The sequence below is a fragment of the Salmo trutta genome, chromosome 28 (assembly GCF_901001165.1).
Source record: "Salmo trutta chromosome 28, fSalTru1.1, whole genome shotgun sequence".
Classification (NCBI taxonomy): Eukaryota; Metazoa; Chordata; class Actinopteri; order Salmoniformes; family Salmonidae; genus Salmo; species Salmo trutta.
Genome location: NC_042984.1, coordinates 28,336,236 through 28,356,498, shown reverse-complemented (window position 1 = coordinate 28,356,498; position 20,263 = coordinate 28,336,236). Strand labels below are relative to the sequence as shown.

The following is a 20,263-nucleotide window of genomic DNA, read 5'->3' as shown; positions in this document are numbered from 1 at the left end:
ACATGATCAGCCTACGTTATCTGCTGATGTCACCTCTGTGGGTCCAGTAAGCATGGCTGTAACGGAGAAGATAGGCCGTACTTTAACCTAATAAACCAACCTGTGTTGCACCTGCGTTGTCTTTTTCTGTAGGGGATTGACAGTAAGCATGAATAATCCTCAGTAATTGCTCATTTTAGATGAGACCTGATGGATGTCATAGTGGAGGACTGCAGTTATGGTTGTTGGTGAGATAGATGACAACTGTGGTGGAGGACTCTAGTTAGGCTAGTGAGAGCCGCTCTATGATGCTTGGCTGGTGGAGGACCTCCAAGTGTGGGCACACAGATTTCACCCTACTGGCCTAGAGATCAGAAAAGAGGACACCTGGGAGGCACATGATGATAACACACAAACCAAGTACTGCTTGGCCACCGAAACATGCTAGAAACAGGTCTGAGAGGAGGGAAAGCATGTATGCAACTCACATTTCGAAAAGATTCTCTAAAAGAGGCCATTTTTACGTAAGTGTATCTCTTGATGCTAGTGTAAGTGATGTGAAGAGTCTGAGAATTGTGTCATAGAAGGAAAATTAGTGTCAGCCATTTATTTATTTGACACCCTTGGACATCAAAATTCCTGATTGGATTTTTACTGTGAGCATACTTGTTAGAACCAATATTTACTGACTTTGTTCAAACAAGATTTCATTTCTAGTGTGCCGCACGGCATGCACACTCTTACAGCTTTCTGTAGCAAATTGGGGTCAGTATCATGTCTGTGTAGCTGATTTTCTACGTGAGGCAGCAATTTCAGAATCATGTTGACCTCTACACACAGCCTACAATTAGTTTTAATGAAGACTAATTGAAAAAAAAGACAGGTCGATTAATTGTTCATCACAGTTGTAAAACAGACATAACACAGATGCACCACAGATTCCTGTTGACAGAGGTCAGGTCAGGTCAGGGGTCACAGAGACACAGCCACAGGCCAACCATCGAGGTGTAAGAGAGGAATGGCCGTTTGTGTTGGAAACTTTGAGCTGGTCCTCAGGCTATGTGGCCGTGGAGCCATGGAGCAGAGCTGGAACAAAGCAGGTGTTGAGTGTGAGTGGAGACTGAGAGCCACCTCTGTTTGCTGGGTCCACCAGTGCTTTTAGCCTGATCTGACAGGCTGGCTGGGGGGAAACAGGATAAGGCTCTTAATTGAATCACAGGCCCGTTGTTCAGTTCCTGGGGTGCAGGGCTTTGTGTCCTCCCTTCTCTTAAGAGGATAAATGTGCAGCTTGAGGATTTTGACCTCATCTCACAGACCCAGAGCTTTCAGGTTTAATGTAGAATAAATTCCCTTCTAACACAAAAGGGTAGCCATTTTTTTTTTATGAAACTAACTGCAGGAGTGTATCTCTCACTTATAATCTGACAGGGAAACAGGGATGTTTTTCACCCATTCTGTTTTCAAATGTGTAGTAACAGCATTACCTCTTTCTTAACATTCACTGTACTGTGGGGTCTGTAAGGTGCAATATGAAATGAACGATTATAAAATTCTTCATTTTGTGTGTGAAAACGTTCAGTGTTATACATGTACCGTGCCTTCAGAAATGATTCATACCCTTTGATTTATTCCACATTTTGTTGTGTTACAGCCTGAATTCAATATAGATTATATTGATTTGTTTTCTCTCACCCATCTACACACAATACCCCATAATGACAAAGTGCAAACTTATTGAAAATGAATACAGAAATATCTAATTTACATAAGTATTCACACCCCTGAGTCAATACATGTTAGAGTCAGCTTTGGCAGCGATTACGGCTGTGAGTCTTTCTGGGTAAGTCTCTAAGAGCTTTGCACACCTGGATTGTACAATATTTGCATATTATTATTTTAAAAAATCTTCAAGCTCTGTCAAGTTGGTTGTTGATCATTGCTAGACAGCCATTTTCAAGTCTTGACATACATTTTAGTGGTTAGCTTAGTGGTTAGAGCATTGGACTAGAAACCGAAAGGTTGCAAGATCGAATCCCCGAGCTGACAAGGTACAAATCTGTCATTCTGCCCCTGAACAAGGTTGTGTTGAACACTGTGTGATGTTTAACAGTGAGAATGGCAGAATGGTGAACTTACTAAATGACTGAGTTTGACTGTGTGAAATTAGGTTGCTTCTTGTGTAAATATTTTCCGTCTGGATTTTAATGATTTGTATGTTCCTAGGCCGTCATTGAAAATAAGAATTTGTTCTTAACTGACTTGGCTAGTTAAATAAAGGTAAAATAAAAATAAATAAAAATTTTCAAGCAGAAGTCAAAACTGTAACTAGGTCACTCTTGGTAAGCAACTCCAGTGTATATTTGGCCTTGTCTTTTAGGTTATTGTCCTGCTGAAAGGTGAACTTTTGTCTCCCAGTGTCTGTTGGAAAGCAGACTAAACTAGGGTTTCCTCTAAGATTCTGCCAGTGCTTCGATGTATTCCATTTATTTTTATCCTACAAAAAACTCTCTAGTCCTTGCCGATGACAAGCATACCCATAACAACATACTTAAAAAAATATGAAGAGTGGTACTCAGTGATGTGTTGTGTTAGATTTGCCCCAAACATAACACTTTGTATTCAGGACATGAAGCAATTTTTTTGCCAAAGTTTTAGCAGTTTTACTTTAGTGCCTTATTGCAAACAGAATGCATGTTTTGGAATATTTTTATTCTCTACAGGCTTCCTTCTTTTCATGTGTTCCTTTAGGTTAGTGTTGTGGAGTAACTACAATGTTGTTGATCCAGCCTCAGTTTTCTATCACAGCCGTTAAACTCTGTAAACAAACTGTTTTAAAGTCTCCATTGGCCTTATGGTGAAATCCCTGATCAGTTTCCTTCCTCTCTGGCAACTGAGTTAGGAAGGACGCCTGTATCGTTGTAGTGACTGGGTGTATTAATACACCATCCAAAGTGTAATTAGTCATTTCACCATGCTCAAAGGGATATTCAATGTCTGCTATTTATTTTATTTTTACCCATCTACCTGTAGGTACCCTTCCATGCAAATTATTAGGTGATTTGTTAAGCCAATGTTTAATTCTGAACTTATTTAGGCTTGCAATAACAAAGGGGTTGAATAGTTATTATATTTACTCAAGTCATTTCAGCTATTCATTTTTAATTCATTTGTAAAAATGTCTAAAATCCCACTTTGACATAATGGGGTACTGTGTAGGCCAGTGACACAAAATCTCAATTTAGACAATTTGAAATTCAGGCTGTAACACAACATAATGCAGAAAAAGTCAATTAGTGTAAATACTTTCTGAAGGCACTATATATGCCAAGGTGAAATAATATCATATGATGAAGAATACAGCAAGGCTATGTAGACATTTGCTTTGCATTGAAACATATGGCACATAAAGACATAAATACTGAACATGCAGTAAATATCACTTCACTTAAACTGCTGCTGCTTCAATGTATTCCTTAACTCGAATACACTCGGCTGACCATGTATTTATATAAATATATATATTTTTTAATTTCACCTTTATTTAACCAGGTAAGCTAGTTTAGAACAAGTTCTCATTTGCAACTGCGACCTGGCCAAGATAAAGCATAGCAATTCGACACATACAACAACACAGAGTTACACATGGAATAAACAAAACATACAGTCAATAATACAGTATTCAAGTGATACTGTTACATTTCATATCTGTGTGATTTTGTGACAAAATCATTTTCTTTGATGACGTTTAACATACAATACAACACATGTCAAACGAAGAAAGAAAAGGAAATAGCATTCGTCTCTCATTCCTCCCTCATCTCTTGTGTCTTATTTCAAGCCCCAAGTCTGACAGTTATTGCAAAATACTCTCCAGCACCTTTGCACAGTCAGATCCCTTGAATCACTTAAAAACGTTAGTACTCTCTCCATCGAAGGAAACTCACCTTTGCCAAGGGAATGAGCCATCTGCTATTACCTTCCCCAGTCACACTTATACCTTTAGAGCCAGGAACGGCCACATCTGGCCCAGGTAACCAGATTTTATTAAACGCTTTGAAGAAAAGGTTAGATATTTAGGATCAGCGTGGCAGTGCTTAGGGCATGTCCGAAGGCAGTGCTTTTAAGTGCCAGTGTCTGTTTTACATTTATTACATAATGTTGAAGCTGCTTGGAGTTTTTTCTTTTGCGAGGTTGACCTGAGTGTAAGACAGGCTATATCCAACTTTGACAGAAACCAGAGGATCAAATATATGTTGCAGTTATTGAACAAAAAGCATATTCTCTGGTCCTCCCACGTACCCTAACTATAGTCACATTGTGGCAGCAGGAATTTGTTTTGGCTGGATTCAGAGGGTACAGACCATGGTTATTGTGTTCAAGTTAGAGGATGACCGATTAATCGGAATGGCCGATTAATTAGGGCCGATTTCAAGTTTTCATAAGAATCGGTAATCGGTATTTTTGGCCACCGATTTGCCGATTTTATTTATTTTAAAAAATATATATTTTCTAACTAGGCAAGTCAGTTAAGAACACATTCTTATTTTCAATGATGGCCTAGGAACGCTGGGTTAACTGCCTTGTTCAGGGGCAGAACGACAGATTTTTACCTTGTCAGCTTGGGGATTCAATCTTGCAACCTTACGGTTAACTAGTCCAACGCTCTAACCACCTGCTTTACATTGCACTCCACGAGGAGCCTGCCTGTTACGCGAATGCAGTAAGAAGCCAAGGTAAGTTGCTAGCTAGCATTAAACTTATCTTATAAAAATCAATCAATCATAATCACTATTTAACTACACATGGTTGATGATATTACTAGTTTATCTAGCCTGTCCTGCGTTGCATATAATCGATGCGGTGCGCATTCGCGAAAAAGGACTGTCGTTGCTCCAACGTGTACCTAACCATAAACATCAATGTCTTTCTTAAAATCAATACACAACTATATATTTTTAAACCTGCATATTTAGTTAATATTGCCTGCTAACATGAATTTCTTTTAACTTGGGAAAATGTGTCACTTCTCTTGCAAACAGAGTCAGGGTATATGCAGCAGTTTGGGCCACCTGGCTCGTTGCGAACTGTGTGAATACTATATCTTCCTAACAAAGACAGCCAACTTCGCCAAACGGGGGATGATTTAACAAAAGCGCATTTGCGAAAAAAGCACAATCGTTGCACGACTGTACCTAACCATAAACATCAATGCCTTTCTTAAAATCAATACACAGAAGTATATATTTTTAAACCTGCATATTTAGCTAAAAGAATTACAGGTTAGCAGGCAATGTTAACCAGGTGAAATTGTGTCAGTTCTCTTGCGTTCATTGCACGCAGAGTCAGGGTATATGCAACAGTTTGGGCCGCCTGGCTCTTCGCGAACTAATTTGCCAGAATTTTACGTAATTATGGCATAACATTGAAGGTTGTGCAATGTAACAGGAATATTTAGACTTATGGATGCCACTGAAAAAATAAACGTTTTGTTTTCGAGATGATAGTTTCCGGATTCGACCATATTAATGACCTAAGGCTCGTATTTCTCTGTGTTTATTATATTATAATTAAGTCTATGATTTGATAGAGCAGTCTGACTGAGCGGTGGTAGGCACCAGCAGGCTCGTAAGCATTCATTCAAACAGCACTTTTGTGCGTTTTGCCAGCAGCTCTTCGCAATTCTTCAAGCATTGCGCTGTTTATGACTTCAAGCCTATCAACTCCCAAGATTAGGCTGGTGTAACCGATGTGAAATGGCTAGCTAGTTAGCCGGGTGCGCGCTAATAGCGTTTCAAACGTCACTCTCTCTGAGACTTGGAGTAGTTGTTCCCCTTGCTCTGCATGGGTAACGCTGCTTCGAGGGTGGCTGTTGTCGATGTGTTCCTGGTTTGAGCCCAGGTAGGAGCGAGGAGAGGGACGGAAGCTATACTGTTACACTGGCAATACTAAAGTGCCTATAAGAACATCCAATAGTCAAAGGTATATGAAATACAAATCGTATAGAGAGAAATAGTCCTATAATAACTACAACCTAAAACTTCTTACCTGGGAATATTGAAGACTCATGTTAAAAGGAACCACCAGCTTTCATATGTTCTCATGTTCTGAGCAAGGAACTTAAACGTTTGCTTTTTTACATGGCACATATTACACTTTTACTTTCTTCTCCAACACTTTGTTTTTGCATTATTTAAACCAAATTGAACATGTTTCATTATTTATTTGAGGCTAAATTGATAGTATTTATGTATTATATTAAGTTAAAATAAGTGTTCATTCAGTATTGTTGTAATTGTCATTTTTACAAATAAATAAAAAATCGGCCGATTAATCGGTATCAGCTTTTTTTGGTCCTCCAATAATCAGTATCGGTATCGGCGTTGAAAAATCATAATCGGTCGACCTCTAGTTCAAGTCCTTTGTAATGTATTTCCTTATATGGATAACACTGAGCATTGCAATTGCAGTTTTAGGATGCATACGTTATACTGACTGAAACATGGGTAGAACATAAGATATAAATAGTTGAACAGTTCAGTTCAGCTGTGTTCAGTGCTTACTGTATGTCTGTGGTAAGAATTCTGGATAAAGGGAAACTAAATAAAGAAGTTGGTCTAAGATTGAAAAATGTTGCGCATCCCCTGTGTGGAAAAACACACTATATTAGGTTCCACTCTCTCTTCACCATCAAAGGATGATTTTCAATCCATTTCTGAAAATGACCACATTTAGTGTCATTTGCAACAAGGAGAAATGTGAGCCTCTTAGATATTTAGGTAGAGATTTGACAAATTAACTATATAGCTCATTAACAGTTCCACAGAGTGCTCACAGTAAATGTCTTCCTGTCTATAGAAGGGGGAGGAGGTATTGTACCTTCCTTCTTTGAAGTACTTGCCTCCAAACTCCATTTTCCTTTTACAATGAAAGCCTAAGATGGTGTCATTTCTCTCATTCTTCATCCTCCTTCCATCTCTCTCTTTCTGTTTTTCACCCTCCTTCATTCTGTCTGATGAATGGCCGCCTTCCGGAGACAGACAATCCATCCGGCTGTGATTGGCAGTAAAGTCAACAACCCCTGCTCGACCTCTGATTCACAATGCTCCTTCCCCTCTCCACCTTTATTAATTCATGTGTTTGTTGCCCTTTTTTTTAATGTAATCTCTTTCCCACAATTACCTTGTATGGCTGGGGCACAGGGCCAGCGGCCTGTGTATTCTCACAGCCCTGGAACACAGACAGAGGTCAGAGCTCTCACAACGCCCTGCTCTCTTTGACATGTGTTTATATTCTGGTGCATGGAGGACCTTATACATCGCTACATTCATTTACTGTAACGCTTCGGAGGATATGCAGACATTTAAATAAAAGGATTATGGGATACAGTCATGTTTATTTTATTATCTCAAATTTAATCAAACATGAAGATGATCTCTTTTATCAAGTACAATTTTACAGAACATTCAGTGCAGTTACGGAAATAGTAACTATAATCAATTGATATTCATATTTGCAGAAAACATGCAAGAATGCCTATGTAATATAAAGTATCTCTCACCATTCCATGATACAGTGCAAAATCATGGGAAACTGAAATAAGATAAATTACAGATTCACAGAGAGAAGGTACAAATCAGCCTAAACTACACATGATTGGCCCTTATAAAGAAGGCCTGATGAGTGCTTGCAATTGCAGGCAAGCAACCAAACAAGCAGATAGAGGGGAAATGGGCTTATGATGAAACCCATCAGTCAGGCGGTGTTGCAGTCAGAGCACCTGGGCCCAGTCTCTCTCTCTCCCACCAGCCAGCCAGGGCCCAATTTCCCAAAAGCATCTTAAGGCTAAGCTCATTGTTAGAACCTTCGTAGGAGCATCGTTAAATCTCAGAGCTGTTTCGCAAAAACATCATTACTAAAGTTGCACTTAAAAACATTTGTCATTTACCGCTTGCCTCAGACCACTCATAGAACAGCTAAGTGTGTCATTAGATGCGTTTTTCCCTACCACGTCACTTTATACACAGAAGATCTCCACTAAACATAGAATCAACATGTTTATCTGTCTCTCTGTGACATCCCGTAACTTCACAATGAAGTTGACTACAAATACAAAGTTGCCAATGTCTTTGCAAATGTCACAAACAAGCGAAAGATAAAAATATGCTTCAAATGAAAACCCGAGATGACTGCATGCATTAAAATATAAATAGCCTACAGTATAGGATATAAGCCTATATTTCATTAATATTTTAATCAATTACATGTCATTCAATTGAATTATATTTTGCTTATTGTAGGCTACCATTTTTGCCTCAATATATTTCATGGTGTGTAGCAGCATGCGTGCATTGATGTGCCATATTCTTGATTTAGGATATTATTATAGGGTAAGCATTCAAATAAGCCACCTCAATATTTGCAGCCATAGGAGATAATATATTTCTAGGAGCTGATCCTTCATCAGTATTCTAATGTTAAGGTAAGATTTGAATGGAGATAGCTGATCCGAGAGCAGCACTGCCATTCTGTCGATCCTATCAGTCTTGACACATGCCTCAACGACGCACTTAGTGAACGTTTTCTCCAGGTGGTATTTTGGGAAACGCATGTTACATCTTCGGCCGTTATAGGAAAGATGCGTTGTTAAAATGCTCGTAAGCCTAAGTTCCATCGCTGTCGGGAAACCGGGCCCAGGCATGTTCATTAATGGATGAATCGGAGCCCTGTGCCACCATGACATCATTTGACAGGAGAGTGTAATATTTATCTAAATTCCAATTACATTCATCTGAGCTGTTTGATGTCAAGAGGTCAGCTCTCAGCAGGCTGTAGCAAGCTCTCTGCATTTCAAACACTCCAATGACACTGAGGAGGACATTACCTTCCCAGAGACTCACATGTAGTTGCAATATCCCAGACTTCATTATGTCCTGATATATTGAGGCTTGTGTGGAGGGCAGTGGCAGTATACTGACTGCAGACAGAATCACCTAGATTCACCAAGCACATTTACTCATACTCAGAATGTTACTTGGTGATATGGTGCTGCTGGTGATAGACAACATCTATAAACATTTAGACCAGTGGAGGCTCCTCAGAGGAGGAAGGGGAGGACCATCCTCCTCAGTAAATTTCATAAAAAGTTATAATTTTTAGATAAAACTATACTAAATATAATCGCATGTCACCAAATAATTGATTAAACACACAATTTTGCAAATAATATCTACAGTAGCCTCAACAGCACTCTGTAGGGTAGCACCATGGTGTAGCTAGCTAGCTTCCATAATCCTCTGGGTACACTGACTTCAATACAAAACCTAGGAGGCTCATGGTTCTTACCTCCTTCCACAGACTTCCACAGTAATTATGACAACTTCCGGAAGACATCCTCCAACCTATCAGAGATCTTGCAGCATGAACTGACATGTTGTCCACCCAATCAAAGGGTCAGAAAATGAATTTAGTACTAAAAGAATAAGCTACAGCTAGCACTGCTGTGCATAAAATGTGGTGAGTAGTTGACTCAAAGAGAGAGAAAGACAGTAGTTAGGGTTAACAAATTAATTTCTTACAAAACGATGGAGATGCAAGAGAGAAATAGGAAGAGATTGTTTTTTTTTCACTTTTAGTTTCACTTATTTAGCTAGCAAATGCAGCTAGCTAGTTTAACCTACTGAAACACCCTGCTCAAACAGAGGGATGTTATTTTAGCTAGCTGGCTATGACTTTCCAACACAGCTCTGCATCTCTTTCAAGTCAATTTAAGCTTTTGGTTTTAATTTATTGCCACCAGGTGTAACGTTCGTCGTTATAGAGGGACCAAGGCGCAGCGGAGGTTTGGTTCATCATCATTTTTATTAGAACGGTGAACCAGCAAAACAATAAACGATACCACGAACGAACAGCTTCACAGGCTACGAATAGCAATGCAAATACAATTCCCCACGAACAGCGTGGGGGAAAATGAACTTAAATGAGATCCCAATCAGAGACAACTAGCGACAGCTGTCTCTGATTGGGAAGACAGAAACCAACATAGAAATACTCCCCAATAGAGCCAACACAAGGCTCCAACGCAAAACAGAAAACAAACACAGGAAAACCACCCAACATAAACCACCCTGACCCAAAACACCTGAGTTCACCCGGTCAGGGCGTGACAGTACCCCCCCCTCAACGGTGCGTACTCCCGGCGCACCAAACTTAAGTCTATTAGGGGGGGGAATCCGGGTGGGCGCCTCACCCTCGGTGGAGGCTCTGGCCCCGGGCGTGTTCTCCCCCCCGCCTCCACCTTAGCCCTACCCCTCTGGCCCGGACTGGACCACTGTGGAGCGGCATGCCCAGGCTCTGGAGCGGAGCCGTCGCCCGGAACAGGATTGGGCACCGGTGGACCGGACCCGGGCCGTGCCGGACTGGGAACACGCACCACTGGTTTGGTGCGGGCAGCAGGGACGGGCCGGACAGGACTGGGGACACGCACCACTGACTTGGTGCGGGGAGCAGGGACGGGCCGGACAGGACTGGGGACACGCACCACTAACCTGGTGCGGGGAGCAGGAACGGGCCGGACAGGACTGGGAACACGCACCTCTGACTTGGTGCGGGGAGCAGGAACGGGCCGGACAGGACTGGGGACACGCACCACTAACCTGGTGCGGGGAGCAGGAACGGGCCGGACAGGACTGGGGACACGCACCACTAACCTGGTGCGGGGAGCAGGGACGGGCCGGACAGGACTGGGGACACGCACCACTGACTTGGTGGGGGGAGCAGGGACGGGCCGGACAGGACTGGGGACACGCACCACTAACCTGGTGCGGGGAGCAGGAACGGGCCGGACAGGACTGGGGACACGCACCACTAACCTGGTGCGGGGAGCAGGGACGGGCTGGACAGGACTGGGGACACGCACCACTGACTTGGTGCGGGGAGCAGGGACGGGCCGGACAGGACTGGGGACACGCACCACTGACTTGGTGCGGGGAGCAGGAACGGGCCGGACAGGACTGGGGACACGCACCACTAACCTGGTGCGGGGAGCAGGGACGGGCCAGACAGGACTGTGAACACGTACTGGTGCCCTGAAGCGTGGAGCCGGTTTAGCCACTCGTCCTGGCTGGATGCCCATCCTAGCACGGCATGTGCTGGGCATGTCCACCGGACGTACCGGGCTGTGCGGGCGCATTGGCGACACACCGCGCAACTCCGCTTCCCGTGGCCTGGAGCGGGGAGCAGGGACGGGCCGGACAGGACTGTGGACACGCACCGTGGGCTTGGTGCGGGGAGCAGGGACGGGCCAGACAGGACTGTGAACACGTATAGGTGACCTGTAGCGTGGAGCTGGTTTAGCCACTCGTCCCGGCTGGATTCCCATCTTAGCACGGCATGTGCTGGGTCTGTCCACCGGACGCACTGGGCTGTGCGGGCGCACTGGCGACACAGCGCGCAACTCCGCATACCAGGGCTCCTCCTCCAGATCTTCCCTCTGCAGGTCCTCAATCAACTGCCTCATCCTCGTCTCTTCCTCCGCCGTCATCCCCCACGAGAGCAGTGGTCTGGGCTCTTCCTCTGCCCTACCGGACCACCCCATTAGCCCCCCCAAAAAATTTTCTTGGGGCTGTTTTCCGGGCCTCCTCGACCGCCGCCTGCGACTCCGTCTACCGGCTGGCTTTTCCTCCTCGACCTGGGAGTCCGTCCGCCAGGGTCCTTTCCCCGACATGATCTCCTCCCAGGTCCAGAACTCCTTTCCCTCGCGAGCCCATCTCTCGCGCTCCTTTTCCTCCCGCTGCTTGGTCCTGGTTCGGTGGGGAATTCTGTAACGTTCGTCGTTATAGAGGGACCAAGGCGCAGCGGAGGTTTGGTTCATCATCATTTTTATTAGAACGGTGAACCAGCAAAACAATAAACGATACCATGAACGAACAGCTTCACAGGCTACGAATAGCAATGCAAATACAATTCCCCACGAACAGCGTGGGGGAAAATGAACTTAAATGAGATCCCAATCAGAGACAACTAGCGACAGCTGTCTCTGATTGGGAAGACAGAAACCAACATAGAAATACTCCCCAATAGAGCCAACACAAGGCTCCAACGCAAAACAGAAAACAAACACAGGAAAACCACCCAACATAAACCACCCTGACCCAAAACACCTGAGTTCACCCGGTCAGGGCGTGACACCAGGGCCTGCCAGTGTAACTGCTTATTGACTGTAATGACTGTACCGTTACTGCATGATTGTAGCGGGTTTACTAACGCGTTAGTTCTATTAGCTATGCTGACTATGACATTACTTTAGCTAATATGGTGACAACGATGTAGGCTGTGTGTAGCGGTTTGGCTTGGAAAGGTTTTTTCACCTGGTCACATACAGCTGATGTGTTGTGCAATGAAGTCCACAAGCGAAGGGACAAGGTGAGAGGAGGAGAGCGCATAGATGCGAGAAGGAATAAAACGTTGCTGCTATGAAAGTTAACTGTGTTAATCAGGGGTGTATTCATTCCGCTGATTCTGTTGAAAAAACGTTTTTTAAACGGAAGCAAACGGAACAAAATGGGCATAAACATACCTGAATTTGTCCAATAGAAATTCTCGTTTGCAATTGTTGGATTAATGATTATACCCTATACCAGCTAGACGCAGGCAAGAGTGTGCAAGGCGGTATTGAATGACACTGTCTGTCCATGTGTCAATTTGTCTCTCGACTTGTGTGCACCTACGTTGTAAACTTTCATTCATAGGCTAGGTTGTAGCAGCCTCATGATGGGTATGGGGAAAATTTGCATATCATGTAGTAGCCTAAACCTATCGCTGTTACATTGAATTGGGTGAATGAAATATAAATGATAGTCAATGATGCCTTAATAGAAATAAAATACAAATGTTTTCCCTCATCTTAAACGGCACTGACCTCCACTGATTTAGACACATGCAGTCTCTAAATGTTGTCTATCACTAGCAGCACCATATCTCTGGATCATAGCAGTGTTCATTTCATGAAGAATTGCTACAGGACTGCCAGCGTAATTCTAAAATGGCTTGAGGACTGCTCACAAATAAGAACCAATTATGAATTAGTATTTTTTCAAATGTTTGTTCCATTAAAACTTTAATTCAGTCAGATGAACCAGCATTTTCCTCAGCATCTTTTTAGCATCAGTGATATTGTTCTGGTTTAGCATGTCATATTCCCACAGGGCTCGCCAGCTGTACTGTACCATCAGGCCTGATTAACTGTATGCCACATGGTTTTACAGCATCAACAAGGGCAAGGAGTTCACTCTGCTGTGTTTACATATTTTTCAGTCTTAAACAGGCACAATAAAAGGTAAACTGTTAGACAGTGGTTTATTTTGGACCCGGCAGGTCCTGCATCATGTCAGGTTGGCAGGGTGTTTTCCTTTAGCTGTTTGCATGTGAGCGATTTGTTTAAGTGTGAACTTGCTGTATTCTGGCTGCCTGTTTGCTTAGTTGCTTGATAATGCAACAATTGTTACAGTCAGTGTTTCAGTTATTGCCAGTGAAGTAGCCCACCTTTAGTTACATTTCCTTTTTTTTATGCTATTTTTGATTTGCCAAGAAAAAATAGTTGGATGTAGTTTAAAACATATATAAAATAAATTCCAACTCACTACATTGAGAGGATGAGTCCATGACATGGGATTCTGAAACTATTGATCACAACGTCAACTAATTATGAGTAAGATTTTCTTACTTACTTACTTCTTTTCAGTTTGATCTGAGGGCATTTTACATCATAGCTTTGAATGTTTGTATGTAAAGTATTGCGTAACAGCCATGCAAAGTGGTTTAACATCTCATATTTGATCATGTGTAATCAGGTATAAGCCCCAGGATCCATTTTCGGAATTATCTGATGGCCCTAGATAAATAAAAAAGAGAGAACTGGCTAGAGGAACATGCTAATGGTGTCTGCATTTGGAAGTTGTGAAAATGAAGAACATGGCAGCAGATAGCTGGGTGTGAGATGACTGCAGCTGGTATCACTTGAACTGACAAAGCGCTGACAATAAACGTCATATTTTTCCATCCCTGCTGTCCCACTGCTTTGGGGGGACATGGTCTCAGTCAGTCTTCATCTTGGCCAGAAACTTGTGACATCCAATATGGCAGCCTTCGACTAATTGATGCCACCTTGTCAACACTAATTACTAAGACTGCAGCAATGAGGTGGCAGCTAATTAACAGACTAACGATGTTTGTCACTTCAGGCTGACCCAGATATTTAGGAGAAAGCCGAGCTTGTCACCTTGACATCTGCTCCACTTTATCTGTCCTTAGATTTCTACGTTTCTATTTCATGTTCTTTCAAAATGGATTCCTCTGCATTCATTTGGTTTGTTTACCGTTCCATTCCTCCCCCTGTCACATTTCCATCAAAATTGATTAGGACAGAAAAGCAAGCTGCCACCTTTTTTCACTCCTGAATAAAGGATGTGAATATAGGTGAGCTTTGCAGCTGTAACTGCAGTTGTCAGAGCTCACAGCATTTATTCCCAATCACATCAAAGATTATGCGAATTTGACATTTTTAGAACTCCTTTACCAAGCCCGCTCAGAGTTCTAATTATCAGTGTAAGGAAACAGAGAAGGTGGTAATGATGAAACAGTGGGGTGTGTGTGTGTGTGTGTGTGTGTGTGTGTGTGTGTGTGTGTGTGTGTGTGTGTGTGTGTGTGTGTGTGTGTGTGTGTGTGTGTGTGTGTGTGTGTGTGTGTGTGTGTTACTGTTTGTGTATAGTAAGCATCATTAAAGTTTGATTAGTCTTTTTTACTGATCTTACATATTGAGGATATTCCTCCTCATCAGCCCCCCTCTGCCATCCATATTCAGAATTCCTCTGAATTTGTTTTCTAGGTCATTGAAAGAGCTGAGGATTTGCGGGAGATTTGTGGAATGTTATTTGTGTCTGAAGCAAAGCAAAATAAAAAATATACATGTTTGTAAACCTTAAAAATGTTCCCCACATGCAGTTTGGTGTATAAAAAATCTCCACATGATATTACGTCGTCATGATTCATGAAATAGTCATTCGGAAAATTATGAAATTATTTTGGAATTTGTTGTCTCTTTCTTCCTCAGATCCGAGTGGATGGCATACCTCCCCCATCCCAGAGTGCTTTGCTGTATGAGACCGTTACAGTGGTTGAAGGGAAACCTATTCTGCGTGACATGGTATTCAGCCCTGACTACCAATACATTTACCTGCTGAGTGACAAACAGGTGAGAGAAGCACGCACACACAAACACACACACAGCATAAAGAAAGCACTGACCACCAAAGAGCATCCATAGTTTTATTTCAGGATGTGAGAAAGGAAAAGTATGAACTCGTCTACAGTAGATTGTTCCAGCATTAACCACCACAGAGTTTAATGCAGTGTTGTCTTACTTTCAGAGATTCTCAGACCTTTATGTAATCTCTAACTGATTTACTTCTCGAGAGATTTACTTTTGTTTCGTGGTTCCAATCATAATGAGTGTGAAAATATTTGTTATGCGCTATGATGACCTATCTTGGCCATATAAAGATACATTTGTCAAAAGGAATCGAATTAGACTCAGGCACTGTCAACAGTCTGCTTTGTTTTAAAACCTAACCGGAATTTCAGTTATGTTGTTTTAGCATCTGCGCGACAGGAAGACGGAATATGAAACACCAGTTCTATGTCTTTGAATTCTGCCTCAGCTGGTTCCCTAATAGGAAACCTCGGGGAAGTGTCTCCATGGAGAGGCTTGCAGAATAGCTCTATTCTAAGAGGTCTTATTGTACAGCTGAGGATCGGATAGGAAGGTTAACACACCAAGTTCCTCTGCAGCTGACTAGAAGAGAGCCACATACATACAGTGCATGCAGCTGCACACAATAATGACGCTGGTTCCCTGCATAATACATCTTTCAGAGGTTATTTGTTTTGTTCAGAATTGAGCGATTCATTGAAAGAAAGGATGAATTGCTGTCGTTGTGCAGTTCTCACAAAGATTTGATCTTTAGCCGTTCACTTTTTGCCGCCAGAATACATGTCTCAGAGAAAAGAAAGAAAGAAAGAGCCCTCAAATGTGAAGACTTGGCAGGCTGTCTTGTGATTTAGAAAAGGTCTGCGTAGTCAAAATGAGGAGATATGATTTTGGCGCAGTGTTATATAAGTAGATATACGCCACGCAGCTTGTAGAGCTCTTGTTAAACCTCAGTACTACAGTTTAGTGGACAGCAAAACATTTTTGCTTTTCTCTAAACTCCCAGCTATAATCCAGAGTTGTCGTGGAAGAGTTGTTAGATAGAGACCGATGTTAGAGAGAAGTGGTGCATGATCAAAGGAATAGAGCAGCCCCTCCTGAAGCATGGGGGTTGGGGTGGCTACGAGGACAGGAATCACAGAGGAGAGGAGGATCCCCTATGGCCAGAATGAAAGAATGGAATCTGATAGAGGGAGAATGGCACCGCTCTGTGCGGCCTAGCTCATTCACTCAAACAATGGGCTTCCTCATGCATGATGGAGTAAAACCACATGGGTCTCCTCCAGATATTGATATTTCCCCATAATGATTAAATGTGAGGCACTCCGATGCTTAAGCGTGTGTCAAATGATTCCCAATTGATTTGTTTTGTATGCAGAATGTGTATTAAGAGCTGTTATTCTGGAACTGATTAAGGAAAAGCATGTGGAGTAGACCCCTTTTCTCATCTTCTCTAGAACCACTCCTGCACTGGGATTTTTGCCTACTGTACCGTACATGCGTCTTCAGAGCCTGCCTCCTGCTTAGGTTTTTAGTATTTATGAAATGTGAGTGAATTGCGGTAGGTAAATAATTAATAGGCAACACTGACCGGCAGAGCGTTGCAGGGAGATTTGAATATTTCATTAAAGGCAGGTGCACAGGTTGGCGTGAGTGCACCTCAGCCCCATAATGACCCTCTTGTTGTAGGTCATCACAGGAAGGTAAATACATTGGATCAAAGATGAACTCCTATAGTGCTCTGCCTTTCACACAGGCCACTTTAAACACAGATTAATGTGTGGCAGTTGATGATGCTATTTTCATACACTAACTTTAACAGTACTGTGCATATATAATATATAACCATCATACATAAAAAGGATAAAAGATAAGTCCTCAGTGGACAGCCTGCTTTTATTATCGATTTAAAGCTGCACTATGCAAAAATCGCTCCGCCATTTCCTGGTTATTAAAATTCGAATAGATCACCTAATTTCAGTTCATGTGACAAAATAAGCATGTATAGTGTAGAGAATCATTGTACCTTCTAAACCACTGTGATATATATTTTCCATAAGCAAAAATATTGTATTTTCATCTGTTTTTAGCTGGTGTACAAAACTGAAAGTAAAAGATGCAAAAACTGAACTTAAGAACAGCAAGCATAGCGTACAGAGACCAGATATACCGCTTCTTAGACTTGCTTTCAATGAGAATGACAGATCTATAACTCACATTTCTTTGTGAATTTGGTCAGGTCGCCCAAAAAGTTACATATTGCAGCTTCAATAAAATGGACTTGTTTAATTCCATCCCTTTGTGAGTTGTCTGTCTGCAAGGTGCTTGTGGGATGCTGAAAGCCGAGCATCATGTCACAAACGGAGACTTAGGGCAGAGGATTATAAAACATGTCGGTGGTGGTGGTGTGTTTACATGCTGGCGCTTTGCTGCATAAATTAGCATGGGACAGGAAGCATGGAACTCGGCATAACACCTCGCCCACCCACCGCCTGACTCCCTGACACTAGAGGCAGAGAGGCAGGCCTGCGCTCCACAGGGCCTGCCAGGCTTAACGCTTAGCGTTAATGCTAGTAGCCCTCTCCACTGCAGCAGTACTAGGAACCAGAAGCTCAGCAACTTGAAAGGCAACGCCACATCCCTTTGGGCGGGATTGTGTTTTTCTCTGTTTCAAAATGTAAAAAAATTAAGGCGATCAAAGGAGATTAGGTACCCTCAGCGTAAGCATTTCAGCACTTTAGGAGAGATGAAAGTGGCAAGGAAGTCTTTGTTAAAGTCCTTTCCGGGCACATGATTGACATGCAGAGAACGGCATTGTGCATACAGTGTACGTGGCATATTACCCTGTGACATCTGGAAATGTAAAAGGATGGTCTCACTTGATGCCAAAGGGAGGGGGATGATCACTAAAATATATATATTTTTATATTTAAATCAATCATTCAAGGCAACCCATTAGACTGTGCGTGTTTACGACAAGGGAACAACGGCAAATGACTCTTTCCACTGACTCTGCACTGTGTCACTCTTAGTTAGCCATGGGTGGTATGTTGAATAAGTCGTCTAGCATTTAAAGGCTTGAAATGTTTACTAACACTGTTGAATTGACCCACTCTATCACTGCAGAGGCTGGAGGCTTAGCTGGTGTCACTGAACCAAATACAGTGTCGTGTGAAGTAGTATAGTCTAGTGTAGTCTAGTGTGGTGTAGTGCTTACAGTCTTTTGGTCTGATGCATCCACATCATCTCTTACACTAAAAAAAGATTTTCAGCATCCGAGACGTCTGTGTCGAAAGCCACAGTTTAATAAATTGATTCAGACCTCGTGTCGGGGAATTGTTTAGTCTGTGAAGCTTGGATGTGCCCCAAAACCCATGAAAATTGTGAGCATAACATTTTCACTCTGTTTTATTTCATAGCAGAAAATCTTACGTAAACTTAATGCTATCATGACAAATTCACAGTTATGGCTTGGATTTAGATTTGTTTGACACTCTTCGCGTTTAAAAAAAACTGTATGTGTGAAAAGCACAGTGCTAGTGTGCTAGCGTGAGCCTGTGAGGGTGTGTGTGGGTTGAATCAGATGCTAAGCTGAAGCTCTGTTGTGCTCTGCAGGTGAGCAGGCTACCTGTGGAGAGCTGTGGCCAGTACACCGCCTGCAAGACCTGTCTGGGCTCTGGAGACCCCCACTGTGGATGGTGTGTACTTCACAACAAGTAAGTGGATCACTTTACATTCATATCTTGTAAGTGTAGATGAATGTATTGGGGGGGGGGAAATAATGGTTGGTTGGTTTGTGTGATCAAGTTGCCTCAGTTGATGCCAACTTTAACAGAATTAATCGATTCCAGAACTGCTGCACAGATTTCCAAGGTGACATTTGATACCAATCAAAGTGAGAATAATGGAGGCTCTGTTAAACATCAGGGTGGCCAGATGCTGTTGGAATGTAACAGTCTAGCAGCAATACAGCCAGTTTATTATGGACTTTTAATGGCACCACTAAGAGATCCGGGGTTCAGCCCAACTAGTGGGAAGCTGCCTGCTGTCACCCAGTCCACCTGGCCCGCTCTAGTCCGCTCCACACAGGAAGTGACAGGTGACAGCTGCTCCAGATGTGCTCCTTCCTGTTGACCCCTGGGATGACCCCTGGGCAGCAGCTAGTAGGAGCTCAGGAAATGTCTAAATATTGCTAGCCCTCTGCCACTCCTCTCTCACTCCCTCACTTGTCATCAGGCAAATTTTTCCTCCAGTCCCACTATAGATTAATTGACTGGGTACGTCATGACAGAGTGGTGTGTTCAGTTACGGGGAGAAGGGTATTCCTGCGAAGGGAGACGCATGTGTGTCTGCTGCATAGTGTACACTTTCATTTATTGAGTGTAATGGCCACAATATGGAGGGGGTTTCTCTGACATATGATTAACGGAAAAACAAAGTAACACTAATAAAGTAAAGCAGAAATCCCCTGAGTGGATTTCAATGGAAGGTCCAGAAATGTAAGCACGTCTTTTAAATAGCAAGCCATGGGAAAGTCCTGAAACTGTTTCATTATGTTACATTTCTCACACTAAGGCCTGGTTTTGTCACAGTGTTACATATCTAGATAAAGTCCAGAGGTAGATGAAAATCTTTTTTTCTGAGCCTAAGACCTCAATGACGACCAATTAAAAAAAATTAAAAATACAATTAATTCTGTCCTTTTATATTTCTCCCTGCCATCCATACTTTAATCAAGATAACAATCTTCGGACTGATGATGTAATAATTAGCATAGATTTTGCCAAACTAGTTTGAAAGTGACATTTGTTTGCATGTGAATGCGATATCCCCAACATTTTTTACATGACCTTGTGACAAACACTGTACAGCGCAATTAGTGTGAGATCAAGCAAAGTGATGAATAGATTGAATGGCTGAATTGGGCCTGATTCATACGTCCAACCTCTGTTCCTCTCTGGTGAAGCGTCATCCCAGTGTGACACAATCCACTTCTATTCCCATCCACTCGCGTTCTGCTCC

At 42.6% G+C, this 20,263-nt stretch overlaps 1 protein-coding gene across 2 annotated transcripts in view; it reads left to right on the top strand.

The window, feature by feature from the left end:
* LOC115165938 (plexin A3) overlaps nt 1–20,263 on the top strand; it is a 125,993-nt gene that overhangs the window by 47,102 nt on the left and 58,628 nt on the right. For both annotated transcript variants that reach the window (XM_029719471.1, XM_029719470.1), the window contains exons 4-5: nt 15,086–15,226; nt 18,857–18,957. In XM_029719471.1, coding sequence (XP_029575331.1) covers nt 15,086–15,226; nt 18,857–18,957 — 242 coding nt within the window. The remainder of the gene's footprint in view (nt 1–15,085; nt 15,227–18,856; nt 18,958–20,263) is intronic.